The sequence below is a fragment of the Cupressus sempervirens genome, chromosome 6 (assembly GCF_028749045.1).
Source record: "Cupressus sempervirens isolate cs-2001-9-10 chromosome 6, ASM2874904v1, whole genome shotgun sequence".
Taxonomy (NCBI): Eukaryota; Viridiplantae; Streptophyta; class Pinopsida; order Cupressales; family Cupressaceae; genus Cupressus; species Cupressus sempervirens.
The window spans coordinates 508,904,652-508,921,219 of NC_143123.1; the positions used below are offsets into that span (position 1 = coordinate 508,904,652).

The 16,568-nt window shown below is 40.1% G+C and overlaps 1 protein-coding gene across 3 annotated transcripts in view; it reads right to left on the reverse strand.

Annotated features, from left to right (window-relative positions):
• The window catches only part of LOC149553255 (putative protein phosphatase 2C 60), a 107,513-nt gene that overhangs the window by 27,970 nt on the left and 62,975 nt on the right, over window positions 1-16,568 (reverse strand). For all 3 annotated transcript variants that reach the window (XM_089788721.1, XM_089788720.1, XM_089788719.1), the window contains one exon: window positions 12,576-12,812. In XM_089788721.1, coding sequence (XP_089644847.1) covers window positions 12,576-12,812 — 237 coding nt within the window. The remainder of the gene's footprint in view (window positions 1-12,575; window positions 12,813-16,568) is intronic.

The following is a 16,568-nucleotide window of genomic DNA, read 5'->3' on the forward strand; positions in this document are numbered from 1 at the left end:
TTGATCCCATAAAACCAACTGATGGGCCAAGCAACATTTCTTTAAGTAGAAAGAGACCCCTACGGGCTAGACAAACAATGCAAGAGACAGAAAACTATGCAGCTCCTCATGGTACTTTCAAAGAAAGTGAGATACTGCAGCAATTTTCGGAATGTGGCATTAATGAGTCATATCATTGAGACTGAGCCTTCTAGCTTTGAGGAAGCATCAAATCAGCAAGTTTGGAAAGATACCATGTTAGAAAAACATTATAGTATCATCAAGAATGATGTTTGGAATGTTGTGCCAAAGCCTAAAGAAAAATGAGCTGTGTATTCCAAGTGGCTTTTCAAGATCAAGAATGCAGCTGATGGAAGTATTGAAAAGTACAAAGCAAGATTTGTGACAAGAGGTTTCTCTCAAAAAGAGGGAATAGATTATGAGGAGACATTTGCTCTTTGAGCGATACATATCTCAAGAGTATCATTGCTATTGCATTAGTTAAAGGCTGGAAATTGCATCAAATGGATGTAAAAATTGTTTTTCTTAATAGTGTAATCGAAGAAGTATTTATTGAGCAGTTCATGGTTTTGTGATTCATGGTTTTGTATTTATTGAGCAAATCGAAGAAGACGTTGTATGACTTTTAAGCAAGCGCCCCATGCATTGTATGAAAGAATTGATCAATACTTAATGAGCTTGGGATTCTCCAAGAATGGTGCGGTTTCAAATCTTTACTTCAAGATAGTTGATAGTAATCCTGGTTTTGCTTGTTGATGATTTATTTATTACTAGAGAAGATACTCTCATTGTTATAAACAAGAAAGATTTAACCTTTGAATTTGAGATGAAGGATTTGTTTACCGTACTGGGTAAAGAAATCAATACACAGACCATAGATATGAATAGCAGAACTTCTTATTATTATTCGCATATGCCAAAACATTACATTATGCTTCATAAGATAAGATCTGATGATTTACAATGATCCCAGATAGGATATAAATACTATCCGCCAAACCTTCCCGAAGGAGTCCGTCGGCCACAAACATTATGTCTGCTACAAACTATTTACCCGTTGGCTACAAAATATAGAAACACCGACGACAATCACCCCGTCGACTACAAAAACACCAACGAAAATCATCCCGTCGGCTATAGAAACACTGACAACAATCACTCCATCGGCTACAGAAACACCAACGACAATCATCCCGTCGGCTACAGAAACACCGACGACAATCACTCCGTCAGCTACAGAAACACCGACGACAATCACTCCGTCGGCTATGGAAACACCGACGACAATCATCTCGTCAGCTACAGAAACACTGACGACAATAATCCCGTCGGCTACAGAAACACCAACGACAATCACTCCGTCAGCTACAGAAACACCGACGACAATCATCCCGTCGGCTACAGAAACACCGACGACAATCATCCCGTCGACTACAGAAACACCGACGACAATCATCCCGTCGGCTACAAAAACACCGACGACAATCACTCCGTCGGCGGACACAGTTTCTACTGACGACAAGATCTTGGTCTGATACATTACTTGCTAGAACTTGAAACATAGCAAAAGTCCAATGAGATTATTCTTAATAAAGGAAAATACAATATAGATATATAGAGGAGCTTTGGGATGTCGAATCCATAACAATTCCAATGGAGACAAGTCTGAAAAAGTTGAGAGCTGCTGCAGCTAGTTCTAATTTGATGTTCCACCATGTATACACAGTTGATTGGTTCTCTGATGTATTTAGTGACTACCAAACTGATATTTGTTATGCAATGAGTGGTCTTAGTTAGTTCATGTGTGAACCAAGACATATTCATTTAGTTGCATCCAAGCATATCTTGAGATACTTTTGTGGCACAGTTGGATTAAGCTTGAGATATGCTTCAGATATAGATCTGAATTGACAGGGTAATATGATTTTGATTGGGTTGGGAGTGTATCTAATATGAAAAACACTTTTGGATGTTGTTTCGGCGTCTGCAATGATTTCTTGGTGTAGTAGGAAGAAGACTTCTGTAGCTCAAAGCACTGCACAAGCTGAATACATTGCAGCATGTTTAGCTGCTCGAGAAGCTGTATTGCTTCGAATACTTCTACCTAGTTTGTTTGGCAAACACTGAGAGCCAATTGTGATTCATTGTGATAATCAAGGTTGTGTAAAGCTTTCTATGAAACTGATATTTCACGATAGAACAAAACATGTGCAAATCAAATCTCATTACATCAGAGATATGGTGCTAAGAAATTAAACTTCATAATATTTGCACTAATGAACAGACAATCGACATTCTCATCAAGCCTCTTTCTCAGGTGAAATTTGTGCATTTTGGAACCAGCTTGGAGTTGTGGATAATGTTGTCCTCGCAAAGGAGGAGTCTCAGCATAAGTGATTTCTTCTATTATATAATAAAATGCTTCTTCCTCTCAGAGGGAGCAATATGAGGTGAAAGCCCTTGAGTTATGTGTTTCAAAATGCATATTTTCTCTAAGAGGGAGAAATATGAGGTGAAAGACCTTGTGAAAAGTGCTCTTTCCACACATGGGAGTAGCCATGGTGGACATCATTTTGAAAGATTCCATGATGGTATCACATTGAGTGATTTTGTGATAAAACCTTTAAGCTGGTTAGACACATGGGAGTGGGGATGGTGGACATCATGTTTAGAGATTCCACTATAAGAGCCTGCTCTTTTCATGGGAGTAGCCATGGTGAATACCATGTTAGTGAGTCTAAGGCACTATCACGTTGAAAGATTATGTGATAAACTTTTTGTTTTCTCCCTAATGGGTGTAGCCATTGTGAGTGTCATGTAGAGAGATTCCATGACATGAGTATTTAAAAAGATCTCCTTTTATTGAGAGAGTGTTGGTGATTGTATCTGCAAGAGATATCTTGTTTTAACTGCGATGGTTGCTCTGTGATTTGGTATGATTATTCATTGTGATTTTATTCTCTTGCTATGTATTCATTGAAATGTCTACTCCTATTCTTTGATGTTGTCAACTATTATTCTTTCATTAAAGGCAGATGTTTAAGACTTTGAAGAGTTCTTCATTTGTATACAAATGGTTTGAGATAGTGAATCATCTACTATTTCATGTCGAATGATTGAAAAGTATGAAAAGTCTTCCCATTCCTGAAAATGGAAAGACACCTCCTTGTGTAACTGCTATCTGTTCATTTGTCACAGCAGAAAAAGCATGCAGTAGCCGTTCTTTTTGTGGAGAAGCATTAAATTATTCTGAGATAATTGGTTTGAAGGTTGCTGTAGGATTGTTTCGCAACAAACACTATTAGCGATCAGTATTGTTCATATTTAGTATTTAGTTTATGTGTTAAGTTCTTCCAATTGCAGGCTCGTTACTGTTGTAAAGAGAGTGTTGTGTATTGATCTTTAAGTGTATGCAAACTCAAGAGATCGGGAGTATTATATTCAGACTCTTATTATTATTCAATAAAATATTGTTTTTTGGCGTGGTTGGGTTGTTCCCATCAAGTTGGAGGGTTTTCGTAGGGTGAACTTTGTGTTTCACATTTTTGAGATATCTACCCTTTCTATCATACTTTTTTTGTTATAAAATCAACACCCGAGCCTCCCAACTTCAAAGGAGTGACAATGTGCATTATTTTCTTCAGACTTCCGAAAAAAGGTATAACAATAAGCATAGGAGTTGTTTACCGTACAGGGTAAAAAGCTTAACACATGTATAACACGATTCAATTCAGAACAATTACTTTATTCATGTATGCACTTGCAAATTACAATCCAATTACAATGACTACAATGATCTATCGATGATTCCAAAGTCCATCTCAGACATGTACATATACCTTTCTGAAGGGGTGACTCAAGCGTCACGCGCCCGTTCGGATACTATTCTACCCGTCGGCTACATTATACATTTACCGACAACATCACCCCCCCCCCCCCCTAAAGAAAAGTCATCTCCGGACGACACTTACAAAATATCTGAGACAAATTAACAACAAAATACATTAACTGACTAGCTACAACAAGATAGATTTGTTTCTATCACATCACTTTCACATTCATCTCGTGCCTGCACCAAACTAGTCTCCAAACCACGTTGCATCTGTAGCCTCCGCTAACACAATACTGTCTCCTTAGCTAACCTTGATAGCCACCCGTGCCGCTTTTTCTGTTTCCAACTCCTGGTTACACTGAGCCAAGTGTCGTCGTACTGCCTTCAACTAGATGATCAACTCCTCTCGAGCTCTCTATGCATCCACCAAGATGGCCTCGCGCCCAAACACCTACTCTGAGTGCCACCTCAAACACACAGACACTCATGCCTACAGCAATAGCTTCAAGTCTCATCAACTGGTCATACTTCCCACGACTAATAATCCGCAACGACTGGGAGTCTAGGGGGCAACGCCTCCAGCGGGGTCGAGGGACAGCACCCTCGCGGGGTCCGCTGCCCTAGGTGCGCTCAACCAAATTAGCACTCTGAAACTCACACAAAACTGCATGGAACACACTATTTCTGTCATTTTCTTTCAATTCCACACTCTTTCTGGAAATTGCTTATGTCTACCCTTCCCTTTGGCATCATGCATTACTCATTCCAAACTGTTTCAATCTGTCGTCGTTTTTTTTTTTTTTTTTTTGGGCTCTTCCACTTCCTCTTTCCTGCAAACTTGCTTTGTGAATCGACTACAACAATTCCTCTTCCTTTCCTAATACCCTTCGTACGGCTGTCCTAGCTTCTCCCTTACCATACGTCATACGTCCTCCTTCTTCCCTTTCCTCTGGTCACCAAATCCGTACGATGGCGTTTTAGTGTCTTCAGACCATACGGTCTTTTTCTACTTTGGCACCTTTTATTACCGTACAGTCTTGCTTCCACTGGTCCACCAACCCGTAGGGGCAGGCCGTACGGTCTTCTTCGACTTTTTCCTGCGATCTCCCTTCCACTATTTCTGTTTCTAAAAGCACCGTACGGTCTCCCTTCCACTGTTTCCTGTTTCTATCACTGTACAGTGATCTTACCCCCATTGCCCGCAAGCTATACAATTCTTAATTGATTTCCTCTTGAGGTTGTACAGGCCATACGGTCATCTAACTACTGCTTCCACTTTTCTTTTCAAGGTCGTACGGCCTTTTCTTCTAGACTCCTTTAAAATTCGCCTCTTAATACATTTACTTTATGCTTTATTTTATCACTTCATACTTTTACAACTACAGTTTATCACTTGACATTTTAAAACTATATTCAACTTTAATACTATACATATATACATTATTTACAGTCATCTTTTCTTCGTTCAATTATTTGCCCGTCGAGGATCCTTCCTTTCCCTATATATTTTCAACTTTGATCCATTTACGGCATCTGGTATTTCTTTTCCGTCTAGTGTCCACAATTTAATTGCTCCGTTATATCCAACTTCCCGTATCTTGTATGGTCCAACCCATTTAACTTTAAATTTTCCAGACTTTATTTCATTTCGTCCATTATACTTCAGTACCAATTGACCAGGTTGAAAGTTGTTCAATTTTAAACGCTTCTAACGCCATACCATCCAACTGTTTTGTGCAACTTCCACGGCTCACTGCGCTTGCAACCGCTACTCATCAAGTTTGTTTAGATTGTACAGTCTCTCCCGTAAGCTCTCCATGTCGCCTAGTTTATTCTTGATCGCTATCCTTAAACTTGGTACCATGAACTCTGTCGACTGCCCCTTCTGGCCGTCAATGACACCTCCACTCCGTACTGCTGCAACTTGTATTGAACCCTTCCTCTTTGTTTCCTGTGCAGACCGAATGATATGTCTTTCTTGCTGCCGGCACCTTTCTACTATATCTGTGGTTCGGCGTAACACTTTCTTTCTGCACAGTCATACAATGGAATCTTTCCTTCTTCGAGGTTCATATTGTATGTTCTTCCCTTCAGCTTCAGCCGTAACCGCCTTTCCTTCTTCCGCTTCTCTATATTCCTTCGGACATTCATTTCCTTCTTCTTTCTTATCTTCATCAACCCTTAACATATTACAGCATAGTCTTCCATTTGCCAATGTAGCAATCTGTTCACGGAATCTAGGTCGTCATCAGTTGACCCTCCTAATCTTAGCACCCTTCTTCATCTGGTTCCATCCTCTTTTTCCCTTCGTCATCACTCTCGCCTTCGCCTTCAGAGTTCGAGGACACTGCTTCTTCTCCGACCATCTATGCATGCAAATCGATTATAAATCTCCTACCTCCTTTCTCCATGGACAGGGTATTTCTTTTCCAATCATGCTTTACCTTAGCTTGCACCAACCACCCCCGTCCCAGGATGGTGTTGTACCCTCTTCTCTTTAATGGAATGACTACGAAATCTAGTAAAAATGGTTGTGTCCCACTTGTTACCGGCTGTGCCATCAGAGTGCCCAAGGGTTTTATCCCATGTTGATCTGTTGTAAGTAACTGAAAGGTGGGTGGCCACAGTGTTGGTTGTCCAAGTTTTTTCCAGATATCTTCCGACAGTACATTCACTCCCGATCCTCCATCTATTATTGTATCCATTAGCACCGTACCCAGAATGCCCATCTCCACCATTGTAGGGTGTCTACCTGTCGTAAGTGCTAGTAACATCGGGTTTGTTGTTGCTGCCGTGGTTGTTTCCTTACTATCCTTTGCTTCCTCCGTCACTCTCGGGGACGGTGTCATATTTATAATAGCCGTACGCAACTGTGGCATGGTGAGAAGAAGATCATTTAGTTTAATTGGCACTTCCGTTTGCATTATCTATTTCACCATGTTTTGTTCCGCCAAGTTTCTTTTCGAAGTTTCAACAATGTCTTTTACTTGTGACTTCTCTGCTTTCATCTGCTTCTCTATCTCTGTTCGGGCTTTTTGTAACCTCTCTTTCTCTTCTTCCGCATTCGGATATTTTGCTTTCCTCCCCTGCTCCCACGTGATCGCCAACACGTTCTCATCACATGTTTCAATACTTAATAAATTTACGCCTTGCTTTGGACATTTTGAATCTTCATGGTCCCCTGGACCACACCATCTACACAATAGCTGCGGCATCTCTTTCGTAGTACAGTCCCTCGCGAAGTGACCCCAAAGATTACATGCCCGACACTGTATCATCGACCGTCCACTCGCATCATATTGTATTCTACTCCGGCCTCCATTGTTATTGTTATTGTTTCCACCCCTTCCGCATCTATTATTATTTCGATAGCCACCTGAAGTTGCATCATTGCTCGTGTTATTACTATTGTTCGATGCTTCCTACATTAGTAACACTTGCTGGTGTCCTTTTGCTTTCAAGTTAAACGGGCACTCTTTCTGTAATGACCCTTACTATAAAGGCCACTGAAACCCTCAAACTGGACTTAGGAATTTTGTCAAACAGTTGGCATGTAACCGAATAAGGCTGCAATATTACTAATTGTTGTACAACGAAACCTCAATATATGATGCCAATAATGTATGAACAACAATTCCAGATTATAACACTACCAATCTAAGAGATAGATGACAATATGAAACTCAAATATTAAGTCCAATGCAATTCTGATTTTATGACAGCAAATAGAACTGATTACAATGAGAGACAACTATGCACTTCTAATACATCAAGCTCTTGACAATGCAATGTTATGACATGAACAATAACCCAGTTCAGATTTGGAATGCAAAGGACGAAACTTTTACAACAGTTATTAATGACTGGAAATAACTATTTATGCAATGACAGTGTTGACTGTTCTAATCCATAACATGCAATATTTTGGCAATCAAAACTTCAGTTTGTGCACCTGAAATAGCTCCAATTTTGCTAGATATGAATGCTGAATTAATGCCACACGAAGACCTCACAATCTGCCCCAAACCGACTCACAAAATTGCTGCTGCTGCCCAACTAACAGGGCCGTACAGGTACAGCCTAGTACGGCTGCTAGATAAAAATATTGCAGCGTTTTTTGTCACTCCAAAAGCAATAAATCTGGGCGCCTAGGGTTGCTGAATAACCCCCTAAAATATGAAATTCATCCGTCAAGCCAATTAGGAGTTATGAGCAAAAACGTGGGTCCAAACCCTCGACTGGCAGTCTGAAAATAATGCACAACTGTGTCTTCAAACCCTGTTAATCAATCCACAAATGCTAGGGCACAACTGAAACTCTTATTCCAACCAAAGTAAACCCTTATAACTGAATCTCAATGAAGTCCAAATGAGATGGCTGAATTACCAACTCCTCAAATGCAACAATTCAGGTGATATTTCACACCCTCAAAGTCGCCAATCCAAGGGAGTGATTCGTTCCCAAAGATCAAATAATAATTTGCAGACCCAAGAGACTACAAATTTGCTCCACAATGAAAGAAGTAGAAGAAATCTCAAATCCAAGCATGTCCAAAATGAGAGGCCCAGCCCTCTATTTATTCACTTTTCTAAGAAGTTGCTAGAACTTCTAGAAACATCCTTTATAAAATCTCATTATAATGCACTTTTTATAATAAAGTAATTTTATAAAATAAAAAGTGCAACTCAACTTAAAATTATAACATGTGGGCCCCAATAACACATAATAATAAAATATAACCTCTTAACACTTCTTCAAGAGCAAGATATGACCATCTGATCCGCAGAATTGACTCTCTCTCCACACCATTTGCCTACGAGAGTCTGGAATAGGCAAAATCCATGATCAATGTCATGTCGAACTAAAGAGGGGACATTACACTTTCAGGGAATGCCCCGCCACCTAGCAAATGTCACAAAACTGCTTCTTTGGGCATGAACCCTTCGTATGCCCGTCCTCCTTGCAATCTGTGCACCACAGTTCTCCTTTTACTGTATCCGGATTCTTTTTCAAATTTTTGAATTCTTTCATCATCCGAAGCATGTCTTTCTGTAGTGCTTTCACCTTCTTGTTCGATTCCTCATTGCTACTACTACTCTCCGAGGATGAATCGTCTGAATCAGAGGATTTATGCTTCTTCTTCTTACTTGTCTTTTGTTCGCTTTCCAAATCCATGGCACAAGTATACGCGTCGATGTAGGATGCTGGTGGTATAATCTTCATTTTCTTTTTAAGAGTCAACCGTAGCCCCTCAACGAACCACCGTTTTTTCAACCCATCCGCTGGTTGACTCTCCATCTTTCCGATCAATTCTTTCAATCGCCTGGCATAGGTTCGAACTATCTCATTCTTTCCTTGTTTGGTGCTATAGATTTCTGCCACTATTTCATTATCATCTCGGAGTAATTTAAATTCTGCTATAAATTCTTTTTTAACATTCTCCCATGTATTTAGTTTCTGAGGACCAGTGTCAAAAAACCAATCTATCGCCACACCCCGTAGGGTTGCTGGAAATTGTCTTACCCAATCATCCTCATCCGTCATACCATTTGCCGTCCATATGGTTTCACACATTTTACAATGTCTGATAGGGTCTGCTAAACCATCATCGTGAAACTTGGGTAACTTTTCTTTAGGGCCAGCCATCATTACTTGCCTTTGATTCTGAGGTACTTGTGTACCCATGTTGTTCTGAGCTCCCGCGCTGTTCTGGACTCCCGCGTTGTTCTAGACCCCCGTGTTGTTCTATACTCCCACGCTGTTCTGGACTCCCGCGTTGTTCTATGCTCCCGCGTTGTTCTGGATAACAGTCTTGTTTCCAACAACTGCGTTGTCTGGTGAAAAGTCTTCAAGTGACGTTCTATTCTCCGCATGTATCCGGTCGTCCGGTGTATCGGGAACGAAGAGATCACTCCACGCTCGTGCTCCCTCGGCACTCCGAGCCGTGCGAGTTGTTTCCCTTCCGTTCAGACACTCTCCCCTTGATGTATACAGGTTAAGGAATTCTTCCCTTGTTTCCTCCACCAAATTCAAGCGTTGTCGAGTTTCTTCCAACAATTCCTCGGCACTCCTCAGCCTACTAGGTGAGTGCACTCCCTCCGTCTGTGCCTCTTCACCCCTTCGGTGCCCGTCTGCAATCTGCTGAAGTCTCTGCCTGCGCTCTGCTTGCTGTGTTAAAATTAAAATTTCTTTTGCTATACTTAGTTCATTTTTATCTTTTACCTTGTTCCGATCCTTGTTTGGCAAATTCGGCATTAATCTTCATATCATTTCTTCGTTCCAGGTACGTCTGGCAACGGCGCCAAATGTTTACCATACAGGGTAAAAAGCTTAACACATGTATAACACGATTCAATTCAGAACAGGTACTTTATTCATGTATGCACTTGCAGATTACAATCCGATTACAATGACTACAATGATCTATCAATGATTCCAAAGTCTATCTCGGACGTGTACATATACCTTTCCGAAGGGGTGACTCAAACATCACGCGCCCTTTCGGATACTATTCTACCCGTCGGCTACATTATACATTTACCGACAACAAGAGTTCTAGGAAAAATGGGAGGCTAATTTTACTGTTTTAGCAGCAAAGCAAAAATTGGCCTTTTTGGGTGAGATTTCCGAGAAGAGGTTGAAAATTGTCTTCAATGTTTCTGCAGATATTGGATCTTATACTGAGATAAATTCATGAAAACTGAACATAGATATTGGGTTAATGCCAATTTTTTTGCAACATTTATTGTGTGGGGTTTTAAATTCCGTACAGAGGCGGAGGTGGAATGTGTAATTAAAGAATGTGTAGAGGAATGGATATTTGAGCTGAAGGCATTGATGAACTAAGGGGTTCCAAGGAAGGGAATTCCGGATGACAAGAGCTGCTGGCCAGTTGTGGAGGCACCAGAGGATGGCCTCAAGCTGTTTGTAATTTGGAGTGTCAAAGGCTCACTGGAGGACTGTAGATCGAAAACAAAAGTGGGATGGGAGTGTCTCTTGGAGTACTTGCAGGAAGGAGAAGTGATGGCTCGGACTGAGGCGGAAGTGGAGGCAGGGAAGAGGGAATGGACATCGGCACCAACATTTGGGCCTTCAGATTTCTAGAATAACGGCCCAGTGAAAATGAATGTGTCAGACAAGGGGAAGAATCTAGTCTCTCTGGGCTGAATGCCCTTTTCCTTATAGTTTTATTATGAAGTTTTTCTCCTTTTAGTTATATGTGTCTGTATGTCTCTATGTCTTACTCTCAGCCATAGAAATGGTTTTTTGTAATTATGTAACTGTAAAATGGCAGGACTGTTAAATGCCTCTTTTGAACTGTATGGGTCAGGATGATAATGGTGACTCTGGTAGCTGGGGTTTTGTCATACAAGGTCAAGTTTTTGAAAGGCATGTATCAAGGGTAGTGAGATGGATGCCATGCTAGCCATTTTCTAGCGGGAAGCGTGATTCTGTCATAAACCAGTCTTCTATCATCTGTTAACTTATATCACTCTTTACTTTTAGTGTTGTATGATACATTTATGGCTCCAGCTACTTGCAGGTTGGAGCTCTATAGAAAACATTGGAACTACAAGAGAACATTTCAATCAGGACACTGGAAAGGAGCATATCACAAGAAATAACCCAGAAAGCAATAGCTATGCACTCAAGTGTGCATGCCTAGACTTGGGGTGCAGAAGCTCATACCATAGCAGGGAAGATGCCCCTTATAAGGTGCCCATTTGCACCTGTGAATCACTCAGATCCATTAGCAACAGCAACCATAGTGGGATCAAATCATTGCCTTCCAACTATCTGTAAGGGGACTATTTATCAGACTTTGGCATTCACATAATGTCTGATTTAATTGCAGATAGATCCCATTTAGTCTCCGTTGACAAAATACATTTTTCTTCTGTAACTGCAGTACATTCTAAATTTCTGTATGATAGAAGTAAATACCTGATGGAAAAATCCCGGAGGCTGAATTCAATGTGTATCACTCTCTGAACAACCTCTCAGGCAATCAGTCCTAATTATCTCTTATTATATATCTAAAATCTACTAGTGGTTTGGAATCATTAAGGCTCAGAACAACAATTCTTGCATTGCCAAAATTGCAGAGTCTAGACACAAAGTCTGTCTGAATCTGCGTCAAGAATCAACTTGCCTAGTATATGTTGATCCAAGACTTGTAACCATGGCATATATAGAGGGTATGACATAGTCAACAAAGATATACAATATTGTTAAGCTTACAATTATACCTGTACCTAGATCAATGATCATCAACCCATCAAGGTTATTCAACTCAATAAATAAAACATTGTGTTTGCAAACTGGATTTATACATGAACTTGACTTTGCAGTCTTCACTTGTGCCTGAAGTTTAGAGTGGAAGTAACCCTCACGAAAAGATAACCAGTGAGAACTGTATCTGTGTGTGTCCTTCAAAAGAAGTGTGAATGCATATTCAATTTTTTTTGTTTTAGCCATTGCCATTATGTTTACCAATAGGGAAGTTTAATTCTTCATTAAAGCACTTTCCTCCAGGAGAGAACCAATATTGGCAACCCTTCAAAGTTACAATTATGAAATGCACAAATGCTAAAAACAACAGTATCATTATTTCTAAACTAAATGCAAAACATTACCTGCAAACATTCATAAAATATTAAAATACATCCTGCAGTATCAGGCATGTTATATATCACAGGTCTAATAGTAAAGAAGAGTTAGATTGACAAGGCTGAAATATTACCACACCGGGATGATTGTGAATGATATCAACAGCTTCCTGGTTGCTCAAATGTTCCCATAGTCCATCTGAAGCAAATATAAGAAACCGATCATTCGGCTGAAGAGTGTATGTAGAGATTGATGGTTCAGCAGTTAAAACAGGCCTTTCAAGTGGCTCTGGAAGACGAAACTTGGCATTGAGAGGCTCTTGATTAAACTCGGGTCTCTTCAGGTACACGTCACCAATTGCCCTAGAGACCTGCACATTAGTGAAGATAATTTTCAACTTAAGCACTAGGCATAATTCAAAACTATGCAACTTCCATCCTCACTAAGAATTCTGAATGTTTAGTCATTAAAAGATCACATAAATATAAGGACACTATTTTAAATACCCATCCTGGTAATTTCTAACTGTCAATTGTAGAATTGCTCATTAACCAAAGGAAGGCATCTCACATTATAGGGAAATGCATGTGAAATTAGAACAACACCAAGAGAGCTTAGAAATAAATCATAGTGGTCTTATGTCAAAGGATCTACAACTCTATTACAAGTATTTGATAGATTTATGTTCTATCATCATGTCCATTGTCAATAATCAAATAAAATTATTTAACAAAGAATCATAAATAAATCGTTTGCCAGCATCGAAATGGTACAATTAGCAAAGGAAAGGAGGATTTGACATGTCCCCTTTTTCAATCTGCAACCATTTGGTGATTGGCCTGTACATGTAAAATTAGCAATTGTATACACTGATTGTGACTTTTAGTTTCAAATATAAATTTTTGTTACAACTTAGAAATAGCACAACTGAGTCTTGTGTCATCGCAATAAGCAACAAATGCGTCTTCAATGTCTCCTGGTTAGTACCACAAATTGAAGGGTGGACTATCTAGTTAACTGCCACCAAGTTAGAAGCAACTGCCTATACATATAATGGAGTGTTGATACTTTACCTGCCTGCATTTGAGGAAATTAATTTTCGATTGGTTGCCACTAAATTTTGACTGATTTCCCGCGATTAAGGATTGTCGGGAGCTGGGTCTATAAAAAAGAGCATAATGCAGAAGAGAAGGGACTTCTGAAAAATTTAACATTCAACTGTCATTTCCATATCAAATGTGTTGCTACAATAGTTGGGTGCATTCAAGATGAAACTCTTCACACTGAAGAGTAGTACATATAAAACAGCATAGAGTTTCTGAGCTAGTTTTACCCAATAAGATGTACTACATTGGTAGGCTTCTTGTTGAATGTATGTTGTAGGCAAAACATTATAACAATATTAAAAATAAATAATTGTTGGTAGAGTGTTTTTTGTGTATGTTATTTGATCTTGCCAATCTATGAAAGGGCTTAGAATCAGAAAAGTCAAACACCGGTACTGATTGGCACACCAGGATAGAGAGGTTGAGTTACCCAACTTGATGAGATCCTTGAAGGATGGATGGCAATGACTTATCAAGCTTCTCACTCGAACTATCTTAATGACTAGACCAAACCATGCCACTATGCTTTCAAGTGATGTTGCACAAAGGAAATCCTCAACATCAGAAGCAAACCAAGAGACCCTGTTGAAATCACTCAAAGGTACTAGCAAACCACTTTCTTGAATAGATCTTTCAAATGCTTTGAAAAAAAGGATGAATCTGAGAACGAAACAATTCTCTAGATGATGAATGTGATAAGGCCATGACAGACGCCAAGAGTACACCTAACAACTGTTGTCGGTAAAACTATACTACAGCCAACAGGATTAGTTAGTGTCTGAAAGGTTGCATGACGAATGAGTCACCCCTTTGAGAGAGATATGTACATCGTCCGAATCAAACTGTGAAGCATTACTGCACTTGGGATTATATACTTTGCTTATATGAATAAAGTACCAACTTGTGTTGTGTTACATTTTAGTCTCTTAATGCAATAACTACCCGTTTACCCTGTACAATAAATATTTGGCGTCATTGCTTGTCAAACCTGGTGCCAAAGATGTGTTCTGAAGATTAATGTCGAATGTGCTCAATAAAGATTGGAATAAAATAAAAGGATGATATACACACAGCACAAGAAGCATTAATTCTCACGCGACAGGCAGAACGAAGGCAAAAACTTCAGCAGCTCGCCGACAGCCACCGAAGTGGTGAAGGAGCACTGACCGACGAAGTGCATTCACCTAACGGTCCTAGAAATGTCGAGGACTTGCTTGAGGAGATGCAGCAAAGATTGAATTTGGTTGAAGAAACAAGGGAGGAGTTCCTAAACTTGTATACGCCAAGGGTAGAGAATCCTGATGGAAGCAAAGGAATCCGCATGGCTCAAGGTGTCGAAGGAACACAAGCATGGGGTGAACCCTTCATCCCTGATACACCGAACAAACAAATACAAGTTGAGAATTGAACAACTTCGCTTTTAGAAGACCTCTTCACACCATAAAGTAACACGGTTGTCCAAAGTAGTTCGGTTGTGCAAAACAACACAGGTACTCAAAATAGTGCGGGTGTACAAAACAGTGCAGGTGCGCCGAATAGCACAGTTGTACAACAAGAGCAAACACAACAAACAAGGAAGAAGTTGACAATGGCAGGGCTAAAAGAAAAACTACCAAAATTTAATGGCAATGAGATAATCAATCTAGTTCGACACTATAAAACATGTGAAACGATAAGGGCTGCGAATGGCGTAACAGATCAAGATGACTGGATCTGATAGTTTCCAACTACCCTACGATGTGTAGCAATCGATTGGTTTTCAAAAATCGACAAGAAAAAGCTAACTACATGGGTAGACGACAAGAAAGAATGTACAGCTGAATTTCGACTACTCGAGGATGACAATTAGATAATCGACTAAAAGAAGCTAACTACATGGGTGGACGACAAGAAAGAATGTCCAACAGAATTTCGACTACTCGACGATGACAATTAGATCGTAGCGAAAATTTACAGTGCAAAGCAAGAGAAGAATGAAACAATACGCGTGTACGCGAGGAGACTGAAGGAGCTGGTAAGAAAGATGGAAAGCCCACCAGCGGACGGGTTGAAGAAAGATGGTTTGTCAAAGGGCTACGACTAACACTGCAGAAGAAGATGAAAATAGTACTTCCAGCATCATACATTGATGCATATAATCGCGCAATGGATTTCGAGAGAAAACAAAAAACTAGCAAAAAGAAGAAAGACAGATCTTCTGATTCTAAAGATTCATCCTCTGAAAGCAACGATGAGGAATCGATTAAAAAGGTCTGTGCATTACAAAAGGATATGCTACGTATGATGAAAGAGTTTAAAAACATGAAAAGAACCCTGGCCAAAATAGAGAAGGGGAACTATGATGTACAAACTGCAAGGAGGGCCACACAAAGGGCTCTTGCCCCAAGAACCAGTTTTGCAATATCTGTCAAATTGTTGAACATTCCACCAAGGAATGCTCATGCAATATGAAACAAAAGGACACTAGCAAGTCCTACTAATGCAAGAAGTGTCCACCTCGGGAGCATGAACAAATACAAACAATGATGCAGCAACTTCAAGAGGGTATCGAAACAACAACCGACACGAAAGAGGCGGCAACAACAATAACAGGGGTCGTAGTCGGATACAATACGATCTAACCAGACGACCAATGATACAATGTCGTGCATGTAACCTATGGGGCCACTTTGCCAAAGATTGTACTACGAAGGGAACACCGTAACTGTTGTGCAGATGGTGTGGTCCTGGAGACTACAATGACTCAAAAAGCCCTAAACCCAAGGTGAACCTCTTGACCATAGAAATATGTGAGGAAGAAACATTAGCAATCACTCACGCACAAGCGAAGAAGGCAACATACCCAGATCCGAAAGAGGAAAAGAAAAGGATGCAGCAAGCAAAAACAGAAATAGAAAAAGAGATGGAGGCCGAAAAAACGCATATGGACACTGCTGACTTTTCAAGGAGGAACCAGGCAAAACAAAACATCATATGGTAGGTAACGCAAGCTCTTCTTCTTGCAGTGCCTCAATAATTGC